The following is a 15,000-nucleotide window of genomic DNA, read 5'->3' as shown; positions in this document are numbered from 1 at the left end:
ATGTTTAGCTGTCAGGTGGGGTCGGGATGTGGTCTCCATGGCATCCCCGGGTGCGAACATCCTCCCCTTGTCATCACCGTAGTGACGGCAACGTGTCAGGTTGTTTAGGAGACGGAGGGAGGGAGCGAGGGAGGGAAGTGGGTGGAGGGAGGAACGAGGAGGCTAAGGGGTCTCCCTTGTGTAGCTCAGTGTCAAGGTCGCACACACGCCATACACACTGTCAATAACAAACATACGCGCGCACAAACAATCGCATGCCAACACACACATAAACATATAGCAACTCTAACACACTACCACACACACACACGAATATGCTGTCAAACCTGAGGACAGGACAGGGTGAGCACAGGGGGACAGGGTTACCCATCTTTAGACGTGCTGTTCCTACATGTCCACTGAGAGAGAGTGTGTGTGTGTGTTTGTGTGTGTGTCTGTGTGTCACTAACTGAATGACTGGGAATACACAGGGACAAGAACTTGTAAACAACATGGTTTTAGATTTTGTTTCACTGCTGCTGTTGCTTTTGCATTTTTTCTCCATTTATTTCCCCTGCAGTATACTTCAGACTGACCAGGATGACCACTGACAGACTGAGAGAGAGAGAGAGAGAGAGAGGGAGAGCCGGAGAGAGAGAATGGCGGTCCAGGATTGAAACACAAAAGCGGCGTAGAAGGCGGAGTGGAAGGGAATGAATGAATTAGTCGTGGGTCACTGGTGATTCTCATTAAAAACAAATTACCAACGTTGAGGAGGGACAGCTGTGCTACTGTGGCTGGTTTCTAATGATACACACACACACAACACAGGCAAATACACATATACAGGTACACAAAAGCTCACACACACACCACCCCCTGGGAGCACTGTCAGCCAGAGTGTTGACAAGACAAGAAAGAGGAAGTGGCAAAGCGAAGTTCACCCCCTGAAGACACACACATGGAAACACTGCACACATTGATCCACCGGGGATTCAAACAGTTAGAGCACAGTTACACATCTGGTGAGAAGATGACGAGAGGTGAACTACTTTAATTATTTCCGTTAAAACTTTTTTTTATCGTGTGGGTGTGGGTGTGTGTGTGTGTGTGTGTGCACTCACTCACCAGGTACCATCCCAGTGAGGGAAGGGGTGGAGTAGCTGCCCTGTCCAGTGGGAGGAACATGTGGAGGGTAGCCTGGCAGAGTGGTGCTGCCTATGTCTCGACCTGGAAACACACACACACACACACAGATTTACCATCTTCATATTTACATTAAGCAGCTCTATAGTGTGTACATGCTCTTCGTACATTGTCCTGTAATGTGTTATTTTCACACATGTTATATAATATATTTGTAGCGCCTGACCGGAACAAGTCATGGCGTTGATAGTGTTAAGAAGGTAACTTCAGCAATGTGATGAATTTTATAATAAAGACAAAGATAAGATGAAACTTTCTAACCTCATGGGAACTAAATTAAAATGGTTTCAAGGCAGATTTTCAGTTACATGCAGTTTCATTGATCGATAACAGACAATAGATTGTTCTACTTTGGAACAATAGTCATAACATTAAGGATAATTTCGAACATGAAGACTGGAAACCATTTACAGGATGAAGCTGGCAATAGTCTGCATTTTTCATTTTGCCAACAAATCCCATCAAAAGCCCAAAACCAACAATGAATTGATCCAACTGACGAGCACTGTCCAAAGCCTGATGTAGCCTCTACTGGTCTAAAGCTGTTAAAAGCAGGTTAATGAGCCACACTGGGTCGCATGTTCCTTTTGTATGATGACGGGTACTGTGGTTAATTTGGGTTAATTCCTGTGCACCATTCTGCTCCTGTATATATCCAGTAGCTAAATAGTTACTAAAATGCACAATTGCACAATTTATATCTGTTGGCTTAAAACTATAAACTATTGTTTTAAAACAGATCAGTTCTTTTGGGGAAATATTTCAGCTTTTAATATGTTGGTGACTCTCTGGTTTTATGACTTTGCTGGTGAGGAATATTTCCAATATTTATCGGAAAATAATAATTATTTAAAGTGACTCCAGCAACCATATAAGAAACGTATGTATCTTTCTCGTGTACAAAAACTTGTTTGTCATCATTCTCCAATTCTTAGAGACGGATGTTTAAAGGATAAGAAACTCAAATCAAATCTTTCAGCAGGTGTAACTGCAACAGTCGTCCACAGGGGTATTTCATTCAGCCTTATTTAAACCTGGGTTTATTCTAACCTGTGTATGAAAATGACCTGTGACATTTACTTTCCGCTCCTGACACTATTCATACCAGTGACTGAATTAACGCGGTAGTGATTTATTTTCAAAGGTTACAATTATCACCTTGAAAATACTTTGTGTCACAGAAGATCTTTATTGAAACATTTTTGGCAGAGCACATTCCGGACGACCCTCTTTCTTTTGCTTGTTTTCCATCCGCTGGCATCTATTCATTTACCGTCTCCCCCTCCTCTTGTTACCACCGCCGCCCCCCCCCCTCCTCCTTCTATCTGTCACTTGGTGGATAGGATATATAACTGCATTAGATTACATGACAGTGTGTCGGCCCAAATCATTTCTCTGTGTTTGCACGCAGTAGACAGTGGGAGTGCGGTGAGAGGGAGCCCTCCATTCATCATCATCACACACACACACATGCACCGAGTACCCACCCCCCACCCCCCTGCACACACACATTTATCATCATCATAAACAGCTCAGATGCTAACACCATCAATCCCATTCACTTCCCCTCCACTTAACCACAACTAACTAACTGAGTGGAGGAGGAGGACGAGGAGAGGAGAGAGTGATGTCGAGAAGACAACATAGAAGACCGGTAGAAGAGAAAGTGGTTTGAATTGAGGGAATTGGAAAGAGGTGACGTTTAAATAGAGTGGAGCTGAGGTGGAAGACGTTTCTTTAGGTCAAAGTTGTATTTAAGTAAAGATACAGAAGTATTATCAACTAAATTTGACGAGGACAAACATAGAACAGTCATTAAGTGGAACAGCCACCCTCATACTAATTTTTATTAATGACAATTAAATGTTTGAGCAGCATTATAATGTTGTAATTGATCGTGGTGGTACTCATTTTAAATAGTTCCTATTCTGTTGCATCACACTTTATGAGAGTTAATGGATTGAGTTATTCTCCATCATGGGATAATAAATGATGGTGGTAGGAAACTAAGTGAAAAGTTAAGGGATCATCGAAGCTTCCATGAAGTGGAATATTCACCCAAAAGTTCATTGTGGCTCCAGACAAAAACATCTGGGGATCATGAAAACTGAAATACTGCAGTCACCAAAATACATGAGCTGACATTGTCATTGAGCCTTTGTCATAGAACCCCCCTCCACCCTGGGTTGGACTGCCACACACCCTCCTCAAACCACTGAACATTTGAACATTTGTACATTTGCACTGACTGATACTTTTTTTTACTACTTTATATCCTACCTATAGTGTATTCATATTTAGATATATTTATATTTTTATCCTGCTCATAGTGTATTCATCGTCCTTATATGAATTATACAATTCCTGTTAATACTGTAATATTCCATATATATTTCTTACTGTACAGATCTTATTTATTTACATTTTCACCTTAATATGCACATTACTCTGCACTTTTACTGCCTTTTTTGCACTTCTGGTTAGATGCTAAACTGCATTTCGTTGTATAAGTACTTGTACTGTACAATGAAGTTGAATCCAATCTAATCTAATCTAGTTAAAAAAATGTATTTAAGAAATCCTTTTCTATATCCTCATATTTAATGATATCAGTATTAGTCAGCCTGAACAATCTATATCAACTGAGCTTTACTTATAAGGGAGACAGACATTGGGAAAGAAGTGGAACAGAAAAAAAGAAGATGCGTGGTTACAAATCAACCAATGCATCTCATCCTCTCATATTTCCTTCCTCTTCCACTTAATATTTGCTTCCATCCCTCCCTACTTGTGTTTCTCGCTCCCAGATTCCCTCGCTGGCTCCAGCCTCCTCTGTCCCTCCTCGCCTCCTCTCTCCTGTCTCGGTGTAGTAAAGTTTTTCTCTGTGTTTGACGCGACAGCGAGGCATTAGTGCAGACGGGCTACTCATCCGCTCAGGGTCAGTGCACAGGGCAAGGAGGAGAGGGAGGAGAGGTGGGAAGAGAGGAGAGATGGACTCTCTACAGCCCAACTTAGAGGGGGCAGACAGGGCCAGATCCTCTGAGGTGTGTGCGTGTGTGTGTGTGTGTGTGTGTGTGTGTGTGTGTGTGTGTGTGTGTGTGTGTGTGTGTGTGTGTGTGTGTGTGTGTGTGTGTGTGTTTGTGTGTGTGTGTGTGTGTGTGTGTGCGTGTGTGTGTGTGTGTGTGTGTTTTTCTGTGCCTGTGCATATTTATGCCAGTTGTGTTGCTGTTCTCCGCAGCTTTGTCGTAGAGGTCAACGAACAAGTACAAGTCTCCTCTGTGCTCACTTGCAGCTACAGATGAAGACTCTCTTTCTGCCTTCCTCACCATCTCCCTATCCAACTCTGCCCGATCAAACAGCTATCAGAGCAACACATGTCAAACCTAGGGGGGATCGGGGGGCGTACAACGTGTCTCTGTGTGTTCACGCTCGCTTTGACTTCTAGGGGGGGGGGAATGAAAATTCCCTACAGATGTGGAAAAGACCCCGGAAAGGAAGACGGAGAATGTGGATTAAATGCGGATCTTCAGCGAGTGTCCAGAGTATCAACACGTCAAAGATGCAGTAACATAGCATCAAAAACACCGACTTCTGATCCCCTAGAGGGAGCCCTATTCTGAGGGAAAAGACGGGCAGGGAAATGCATGCATAATATTTATAGAGAATGTGGGAATACGAATGTGTGTGTGTTTGCATGCATAAGCAGAAATGGAAATTTTTATCTCTCTGACTTTTTTTCTCTCCCTCTCCCGCTCTGTTTCTCTCTCGGTCTTAGCAAGTAATAGTCTTCAGTGGTTTCAGGGGCTAAACACACACAAAAAAGAGCCCATTCCCAGATATCCCCAAATTCCCAGCTCTATGATTCCCCTCATTACAGATAGGAACGGCGAAGCCTTGTCCAAGTGCTCCCTGGTCTATTCTTAATTAACCAGCGCCTCTCCCAGTGCCCCTGAATGGAGACAGAGGAAGAGAAGAGGCTCTCACGTCTCCTCCAGGCTTCCACCTCTCCTGAGATCCAGAGCTGTGAGCTCTTTAAACAGGTTAAATCACTTAGAATCCATGTAGCCTGTCACTGCTGATGTAGACATGAGGAAGCCATTTGGATCACAGCAAATGGAAAATGAATTTATAGTTTTCAGAACCATGACTTGGGCTTGATTATATGTTTGGGAGCACTGGCTGTGTCATTCCCTAATTCACAATCACACCACAATGATTTTACGAATAGTCATTTAATAAAAGCAACTAAAATTGTCTCCAGCTTTATCATCCATCTTTTGCATGACTAGTCTGAAGAATAGCACATTTTTTAATATCCCCCAACATCAGATTGTTTATCTCTTCATGACTCATATGAGGTCACTGTGACCTTTGACCCCTGAGCTCTTGAGTCAAACTGGTCAAGATTTGAAGAAATTGGTTTAAGGCTCACTTGAGATATCATGTTCAAGAGGCCAAACATCATGTCTTGTTAAGCCACCATGACCTTGACCTTGGACCACCCAAGTCTAATCAGTTAATCTGTGAGTCAAAATTTACAGTTGTGCCAAATTTGAAATGATTCCCTTGAGATGTTCTTAAATGAACGCGTTCACAATGTCGCAGTGACCTTTACCTTTGACCCCTTGACCACTAAATTCTAATCAGGCCATTCTTCAGTCCAAGTGAATGTTTGCACTAAATTTTAAAGAAATTTCCTTCAAGCATTCTTGAGATATCGTGTTCACAAGAATGAGACAGATGGACAATCTGAAAACATGTCCTAAAACAAAAAACAAATTGGAATAATTCAGTCACAATATTATATTATTCACAACCAAGCACCAGAGGCTCCTGGAAAATATTTACTGAATTCAGCTCCATCAGATTGTGAGTTGGACACAATAAATATTTTTTAGGGAAGGTCTATTAAGTTTTCTCATATAGCTGTTAGGTTTGTTGGTATAACTGTGATTTGTCTTATTCTGCAGGAGTGCTGTTGTTTGTTGGTCGTCTTTCTTACCTGGAACAAGAGAATAGGACTGTGGACCGGAGACACTGGCTCCTAACTCTGCACCCGCCCCAGGGTTGGCCAAACTGTTCTTCATCTCGTCCAGTCCGCCCGCTAGTGAGGCCATGGCCGAATAATCTGACGTCTGGGCAGAGACAGGAAGTGGAGAAAGATCTTCAATGAGTCAGAGCATCAAAGCAAATCATGACATTTTCTGATATAACGTGAATATATATATTAGTGCTGGATGTTGCAGATGTTTGACACATCTGATTAATCCTGCCACACGTCTGACATGCTTCCTCATAGCAGAGAGCAAAGTAAAGAGGAAGAGCAGAGACAGACACACACACACACACACACACACGCACAGAAACACCTACAGCTGAGTGTATTGATCTGTTTACATAGACAGGGATTTACTGTACAGCCAAGTTCAACAGTCTATAACCACAAGATCAGCTTCCTCTGCCGCTTCATCTCACACACACATACACACCCACACACACACGCACACATACACCACTTATATACAACACATACACACACACAATGCAGAGACATCCACAGACCATGGATAACACAAAGCCTCCTCTCTCCCCAGATACCAACAACAATAAGAACTGTGATCATCTCAGCACACGTACACACTGAGTTTCATTGCCCTTAACACACACACACACACACACACACACACACACACACACACACACACACACACACACACACACACACACACACATGCTACAGAAGTTTAACACCGTATAGAAAAGAGAGGAATGAAGTGACAAACCAATATCTAGTAGTTGTCAATTTGAACTGTTTTTATTTACAGTGCAAACTGGGGTTTTTTTAGACAAAAAGAATTTGATAGTGACCTTGAAACCTAAATTCAAAATGTCAAAATAAAAAAACGTCATGATTACATCACTTCCTGAAGTGGATTTTATTTTTTTCTGTAAGACAATCAGATGAACAGTGAATGTCACCATGATAATTCATAATTAATAAAAAAACGAATTCATGGAAAAATTATTATGCAATAGTTAAAGTGGAAATTCAGGGCGATGCCTGTTTTATTGATATTAATTTACTTCAAGGATGTTATATAAAAAAAGGTCAACATTTCCTGTCCTTTACACGGTTATTTCAAGGCAACTAATATAAACCAAAAGTTCTTCTCTTCATGGGCCAAAAGAAAAACCTGAAAATTCTTCAGATTGATTTAGCAAAATGAAAAATCTGTCATCCACAACATAGATTATGAGCTTTGGATGAAACCCAATAATGAAGTCAATATCTTATCGTCGCAATATCTTCCTGGTTAAAGCTTGTTCTCTCACACTCACTACATGCAGACAGATGGATGGACACCGGCCCCTCACCTGTGTCTGACCCCAGCACATAGCCATGACCCATTCTTCCTCATCTCGCTGCCAGGTCTTTGTGTGTGTGTGTGTGTGTGCGTGTGTGTGCATTTGTGATAATATTAAGTAAAGTATTGATCCTGATAACCATCCATATATTCTCAGGGCCACTGTGCTGATGAGAGTTAAATGACCTGTCCAGTGACTATGTGTGTGCACGTGTGAAGTAATTTTGTATTAGTGTTTGCAGAACTGTGTGTTTTGAGAAAACAATGGGTTATAGATCCATAAAATAGATAATTTTTCCCTTCTTGATTTTAGCACAGATGCTAATATGAAGAAGCATTCAAAGGGCTTGAACTACAACTCCCTGTTATATGATGAACACCAGGGTTGCATGAATAAGTTTATGTGGCCTTGTCTTGAATGAAATGGAAAATGGAGGAACTGACATTAGAGTTAAGTTGCAGGTAACCCATCATCCATAACATCCATGCATTATCTATACTGCTGATCCTTTTTGAGGGTCACGGGCGGGACAGAGCCAGTCCCAGCTGACACTGTGCTAAAGGACATCCCAGGGCAGAGACACAGAGACAAACAACTACAACAACACCCGCGTTGGAACTCAGCTCCCTCCTGAGCTGCTAACCACCGCTACGCCAACAAGCCGTCATGATTAAAATCACTTTGAGCAAACATGTAAATTAATACAATGTCCTCACTTAATGAATATGGCGTACTTAATTATCTATAATTCCTACTAAGTTACATGAAGTGTGTGTGTGTGTGTGTATATATGTGTGTACGTGTGTGTGTGTGTGTGTGTGTGTGTGTGTGTGAGAGAGAGAGAGAGAGAGTGAGAACACTAATGACAGCAATCAGAATTTCCTTTAGGTGAAGAGGTGGGAGTTTTGCACTGACCCTTTTAATACCTCTGCATCTATGTGTGTGTGTGTGTGTGTGTGTGTGTGTGTGTATGTGTGTGTGTGTGTAGGTGTAAGTGTAAGTGTAAGTGTAAGTGCAGGCGTGTGTTTGTGCTCACTGACCTCTTAAACACCCCTGTGCTCGTCAACACACAACACAACCACTGGACTGTGACCTGCCAAATAAGAGCTTACCCTGTACACTACACCTCTCTCTCTCTCTCTCTCTCTCTCTCTCTCTCTCTCTCTCTCTCTCTCTCTCTCTCTCTCTCTCTCTCTCTCTCTCTCTCTCTCTCTCTCTCTCTCTCTCTCTCTCTCTCTCACTCTCTCAGTCTTCAGACACATTTTAAGCTCTTTTCTCTCCTAATACCCCCCCTCACCCCCCCCTCCCACATCACACTTGTAGTTTTTTTTTTCCCCCCCGTCCAATGATACAAGCTATCCCGCCCCTCCCTCTCTTGGCTGCGCTCTGTCTTATTATAATGGTGTCTAATGTGTCCATGTATCCATGTAGATGGGGGCCAGGCAGCGGCGGCGGCAGAGAAGACGGGGTCTGCCGTGGTAATTGGCCATGATGAAGTTTGGCCAGTGGGGTGACAGGCCCGCTAAGGAAGATGGATCATTCTCATTCGCCCCCCTAAATGTTGTCAATTCCACCGCTCATACGGCGCCATCAGCCCTCATCAAAGAGGAGGGACGCAGCTGCCGGGCCATGGAGGGGTTGGGGTTTTCTGGGGGGTGGAGGTGGTGGTGGGAGTGGAGTCGGGGGGGAGTTGTCCAGGCTGAGAGGAGGTGTCAGGGTGGAGTTGGACTTTGGGCAGGACAGGAAGGATTAGATGATATAAATAACATTTGCAGAAGACAAGAGCGGGATGGACCTGATTGAGAGAAACGGTCGAGGAAGACATGAGGAAAGATGGGAGACGTTGAAAAGCTGCTTCCTTTGTTAAACTGAGTAAATGTACTGAGGTTCTGAAATGTCCTGAAGACACTGTGACACAACGCATGTCACCCACTAAAACCCTGCGTTGGCTTATAGCTGTTCATCTGATAGAGACCCATTGACCTGTTCCTCTACTTGGACTTCATGCTCTCACTGCTGTCACTCAACGTCACAATGCACCGAGTCGCAGTAGCTGTAATTTTATTACTTTGCTTTTATAATACGCTGTTTGTTTATTTGTTTGTTGATTGGTTTGGTTGTTTGTTTGTAAGCCAGAGTAAACAAATATTGGACAGATTATTGTGAAACTTGGTGGAAGGATGTGGTATGTTTCATTCTATGTGCAGTTCTGGGTCAGAGGTGGGATCCAGAATTCTTTGATCACTTTCCTTAACATTGTGAGGTTTATGACATTTGACATTTTCACTGATTTCCAGGGAAATAATGAATGAATCAAGAATATTTAGGGAGCTGATAATTTGGGGGAGCATGTACAGTTTGGTGCAGCTTGATTGAATTTGAGGGAACTGTTGGTGGAGGTATGAACTCTACTGGTTCTGAATGTTGTTGATTAGAAATTAGAATTTATATTGTTGTCGGAAATCTATTTGCAAAGTGAAGAGGATTTTCAAAAAGTAACGGTGTTGAATAGATAGAGAAAAAACATATGTCTTACTTTATTTACCATAAATATATGATTCTTATTCTTATTATGGTCTGCTCCCCCCCAGTGTCTGATAACAGTGGATGCTAATAATAGAAAAGGACAGTAGACCTGTGAGGTATTTACAGCAGTTTTACAATTTTTTTTTTCCTCTCACACACACACACTTGGTCTACTGTCTCAGAAATGGGAAGGTAATGGTTTGGTCCAAATCGCACAGCACTAACAGATGAGCCCTAATCGGCCCTCTGACACACACACACACACACACACACACACACACACACACACACACACACAGGATGGCCCCGTTGGTTTGCACATTTGCATAATAGTATTTCCCTTTTTCTCCATTCCCCAAATAGCTCCCTCTCTCTCTCAATCGCTTCACATTGTCTTCTGTACTCCTGATGGGAAAAAGGCTCGACTATAAACAAATACAATTCCCTCGGAGGCTCACAAACTGAGACACGGATTGTGGGGAAAGAATTCATCTGCGCTCAAACTGAGCGTGGCTGAGGTGGGGAGGAAACTCATTTTCAAAAGGATCCAGACCTCAGCTCAGGAGAGGATGAAAACATTCTCACTGCTAAAAACAGACATTTTGTAATTTATAAATGATTTAATACAGATGACAGAATTGACAAGAGGGGGGTATTGATAGTTAATGTTTTTCTTATTATGAACAAATCTCATGACAAAAGCAAAACTCAAAATAAATTGGTTGTACTTGTATTGTCTCTGCATTCTCCTCCTCATCTTTGACCTCTCTGCGTCTTTCTAAGCTTTTTCAACGAGGATATTAACATCCCCTCTCTCCTTCTATATATCGCTGTGAAGACTGGTTTGTACTGGGGGTGGGCGTTTGGACCCGGGGCAGCACGGACGGGTGGGGGCTCTGTCAGCACTGCTGATTTATCACCTGGATAATAGGAAGTGATTGAAGGGAAATTCAAATGAACTGTCCCTGACAGGCACACATGCAGACACACACATATGAGCACACACACACAAATTAATAGTGGGGCTTAATAGACTACAGGGAGAGAGAGGGAACAAGAGCGGGAGAAAGAGATGAGATAAACGGATGGATTGTTTGGGATGAGAAGGATAGAGAAGAAACCATTGTTTGAGATTTGCTCGTAAGGGAGATGAACAATTTCATTTTTATCTCCTCCCGCGGAGTGAAGGAAAAATAAATAATGAGGCTTTTGTTTTAGAGCAAGAAAGATAACGAAGAGCTTAAAATAACGGCTGAAATCACAGTATATGAGTGCATCATGAAAATATACTGTTGGCACCTGAAGCTGCACTTCCTTTCTGATCACACACACACACACACACACACACACACACACACAAACACACACACACACACTATCTCACACTTTGAAAAAAAGCCCATTCACACACTGCAACAACAGCAGAAGCAGCAGCATGGCCAAGTCTATCAGGCGTCTTTTTGGAATGTCAGTCACAACACAGCTTGACCCTCCTTGACCATAACGCCACCAACACCACCTCACACACACAAACACACACACACACACCCAAACACACACACACACACACACACACACACACACACACACACACACACACCCTCTGCCCACATACCAAAGAGGCCGAGCTGTCAGGGTGTCAGTGTTAAGGGTATGACTGTCAATCATTTCCTCTGGGAAAAGAGGTGGTGGTGGGGTGGGGGGTTGATTAGGCAGGATGAGAAAAAGGAGCGGGGTAGAGGGACAGATAGTGGTGTGTGTCTGTGTGCGTGTTTGTGTGTGTTTGTGTGTGCACTTGCATCTCTTTGTAATGCAGTTCCTAAAGCCAGTTTGACCCCAGTGCGACCCGAAGTCTAAAGCCCTCTCTCCCCGACCCTGACCCCAGTGGCTCAGAGAGGACACTGACCTATGAATCCTGGGTATTATAGTCTCAAGTCGTAGTCTATAGAGCTACTACAGCCAATCCCTGTCGACCTCTCGCCCTGTGCCCCTCCACTCCACATGTCGGTCAGAGGGAAGTGAATGGGTTAAAAAGCCAAACTGTGCCCTGCAGGTCTAAGGCTGCAGCCTGTCTGTGGCTCCATTTACTACCACGCCACCAGTAAGTGTGCGTCCTCTTGCCCTTGACATTGACTGAATAAACAAACCAAAAAATGGGGATATTTAAAAGATTGCGGAAACAAAAAGTGTCATTTTGCGATTGCTGGTAAAATATTTCCTTAATATTTACCGGAGGGCCGCAGATTAGAAGAAATTTGAGGGGAGGTGGAGAGAATACAAATGCCAGCTTGTTGTTGTGTTGTTATGCAGAGGACAACTTACACCTTTCTATTCCACTCAGAAATATATTAACTTACTGCTGGGAGAGAGGGCGGGAGGTCGATTTAGATGCAACATGAAGACACGCAGACCCCCCCCCACTCTCCCTCTTGTTTGCTCATTCTTTTACTCGCTCATTCTAACAACACACACATATGCGGCACATTCCCAAGACGCGTCAGCATGCGGATGTCCCTGAGCTGCAGGAAGTGAGGTCATGATAAGAGCCCGGTCAATACGCTCATTAACCCCTGCAGTGGGTCTAGATCATTGGAACATCAATAGGCCAGGCCTGAGTGGGTCCGTGTGTGTGTGTGTGTGTGTGTGTGTGTGTGTGTGTGTGTGTGTGTGTGTGTGTGTGTGTGTGTGTGTGTGTGTGTGTGTGTGTGTGTGTGTGTGTGTGTGTGTGTGTGTGTGTGTGTGTGTGTGTGTGTGTCTGTGTGTGTGTCAGGCGAAACAGACAAAACACAACGTGATGCTGATGACAGTATGAACAATTAAAAGAAATTTCATAATTATAATGTACACCGTGAGTATTTTTTATCAAGACTGACATGGCATGGCAAGGCATAGCAGGCAGGACAGGCTTTTAGCTGAAAGCCGACAAGCATTTCATATAAATAGATCAAACTTGAAACACTGATGTTAGGAAGCTTCTATCCTCTATTACATTAGGTTTTCTATAATAAATATATAAACACTGTAGCTCAAATGAGTTCTTGTTTGTTTAGTGGATTTTCATTGTGTCTTATTTTAACTGTAGGTATTTGTGTGGCATCAATAAAAATATTGAAAGTTAAAAAAAATACTTTCAGTTTATAAAATTAGTGTGATACGAAGCTGCAGCTCAGCTATTCTGTTAGATCTATCAGTTTAGTTATTATTATTGTTATGAATAAGAAAAAAATCAAATGGACTAAAAAATTAACTATTAGGAATCATAACAATAATGCTAAAAGATTCAGTAAAGTTGGCTGTAAGCTGAACTGAAATGTAAAGCAATGTGGCAGGGGTAGAAAAAGTGCAAGCATCCCCTATAGTACTGTGGAAGTTGAGGCAGTTTCTGGTGCCCAATGCTAGGCTTTAGTTTATGGTGGACCCCACAGGACACCCACCCCCGACTCCACATCTGCATGGGTTTGGCCCCTGTGAGTTTTTCACAGATTTCTTCAACCCTATTTTTCCCTGGAGCACCCTACCGTCTTTAAACCCCTTAACCTGTTCCCAAACTCAGCCTCAGCCAAGAGCCTGCATGATGCCCCGCCCTTACCTTGCCAAAGTCAGGGCTCACATAGAGGTCATAGCTGGATTGGATTGGACAGGGTGGCTGTCTGTCAAAGAGGCGGTCCAGTACCTCGATCTGCTGCGGTGAGAACAGCTCCCCTCTCATCTGCTTCCTGAGGAAGTCCCGCCCACTGTGGCCATGCCCGTTGGCCAGCGGTGACTCCTGCAGACCTGCACGGAGAGAGAAAACAGGAGAGAGAGGTTAAAAGGGGGGTGTGAATGAATGATATTTAAAGGAGGAATGGAAGTATGAACGGAGCGATGGGCACGGGAGACGAAAGGATCCAGCCCAGGGAGAGGAAGACAGTCAGCAGCTGGTTCTAGATAACCCCTTGGCCCTATGACTCATGGACTTGGAGTGCGATGGAGCTGGACATTATCATTTGAATTAAGATGGCTGGAAAATGAGAAGAGGTGTACGGCAGAGGTGTACGGCAGAGGGAGAAAACAAGGTGATGGAGGGATGAAGGGAGGAGAGAAGGCGTGGGTTGATAAAATAAACGAGTGAGGCAGATGTGGAGAAAGCAGTCAGAGCAGAGTAGAGACTAAGATGAACTGCTGTGAGCTGATTTAGCACCAAGTGACTTCAGAGATTGTGGAGAGTCTGAGAAAATGCTATACAAATTCACCCTATTACCCAGCGCTCGCTGTGTCTCCCTCTCGATCTCTCTCAAAAGTACACCCTCGCCTCGCATATACACACACTCCTCCGTCTCTCCTGTCGTATCGCCCATACACACACATACACACAAATATATATTGCTGTGGTATCAGTATTAGACTGTGAGCTCTGGTATCCTGCAGTTATTGCAAGGCCGAGGGACTGAACAAGACAATTATAAGAACTCTGAAGAGTCGCGGCCCGCAAATGATTAGAAAAGAGTGAACGAGAGAAAAAGATAAAGAGAAAAAGGGGATGAGGGTGAAAATCCCTGCTATAGAGCCAATTCATTCCTCCAAACCGCTCCTGAGAGCCTATTTTAGTGTTGGGGGTCACTGTGTGTTTGGTGTGTGTATGTGTGTGAGTCTGTGTGAGTGTGTGTGAGTCTGTGTCCGGTGGCAGGGGGAGTGATATGACAGACAGGTGGGGAGGGGGAGGGGGTTTCAAATATATATTTATTAATTTTTTCCATTTGGGCTGAAAATAAAGATCCATTTGTGCCAGACTGGTCCGGAAAGTGATGTCGAAAGGAAGAAAGAAAGAAAGAAAGAAAAGCTTGGGCTTCAGAGCGTTTGTGAAAACCTTATTAATCTTGTGTTTTGTCACCACAGTAATTCAGATCTTACTTTCGTAGCTTTGGCTGACATTCTTTTAGCTAT

General features: G+C 43.4%; 1 protein-coding gene across 1 annotated transcript in view; it reads right to left on the bottom strand.

The window, feature by feature from the left end:
- pax5 (paired box 5) overlaps positions 1-15,000 on the bottom strand; it is a 41,590-nt gene that overhangs the window by 4,248 nt on the left and 22,342 nt on the right. Inside the window, exons 6-8 of the mRNA XM_061091962.1 lie at positions 13,751-13,851; positions 6,188-6,320; positions 1,108-1,209 (exon numbers count right to left, since the gene is read on the bottom strand). Of these exons, the coding sequence (XP_060947945.1) occupies positions 1,108-1,209; positions 6,188-6,320; positions 13,751-13,851 (336 nt within the window). The remainder of the gene's footprint in view (positions 1-1,107; positions 1,210-6,187; positions 6,321-13,750; positions 13,852-15,000) is intronic.

Source organism: Limanda limanda, chromosome 2, assembly GCF_963576545.1.
Source record: "Limanda limanda chromosome 2, fLimLim1.1, whole genome shotgun sequence".
Taxonomy (NCBI): domain Eukaryota; kingdom Metazoa; phylum Chordata; class Actinopteri; order Pleuronectiformes; family Pleuronectidae; genus Limanda; species Limanda limanda.
Note: the sequence above shows the minus strand (reverse complement) of the source record. Positions and strands in the feature narration are given on the sequence as shown.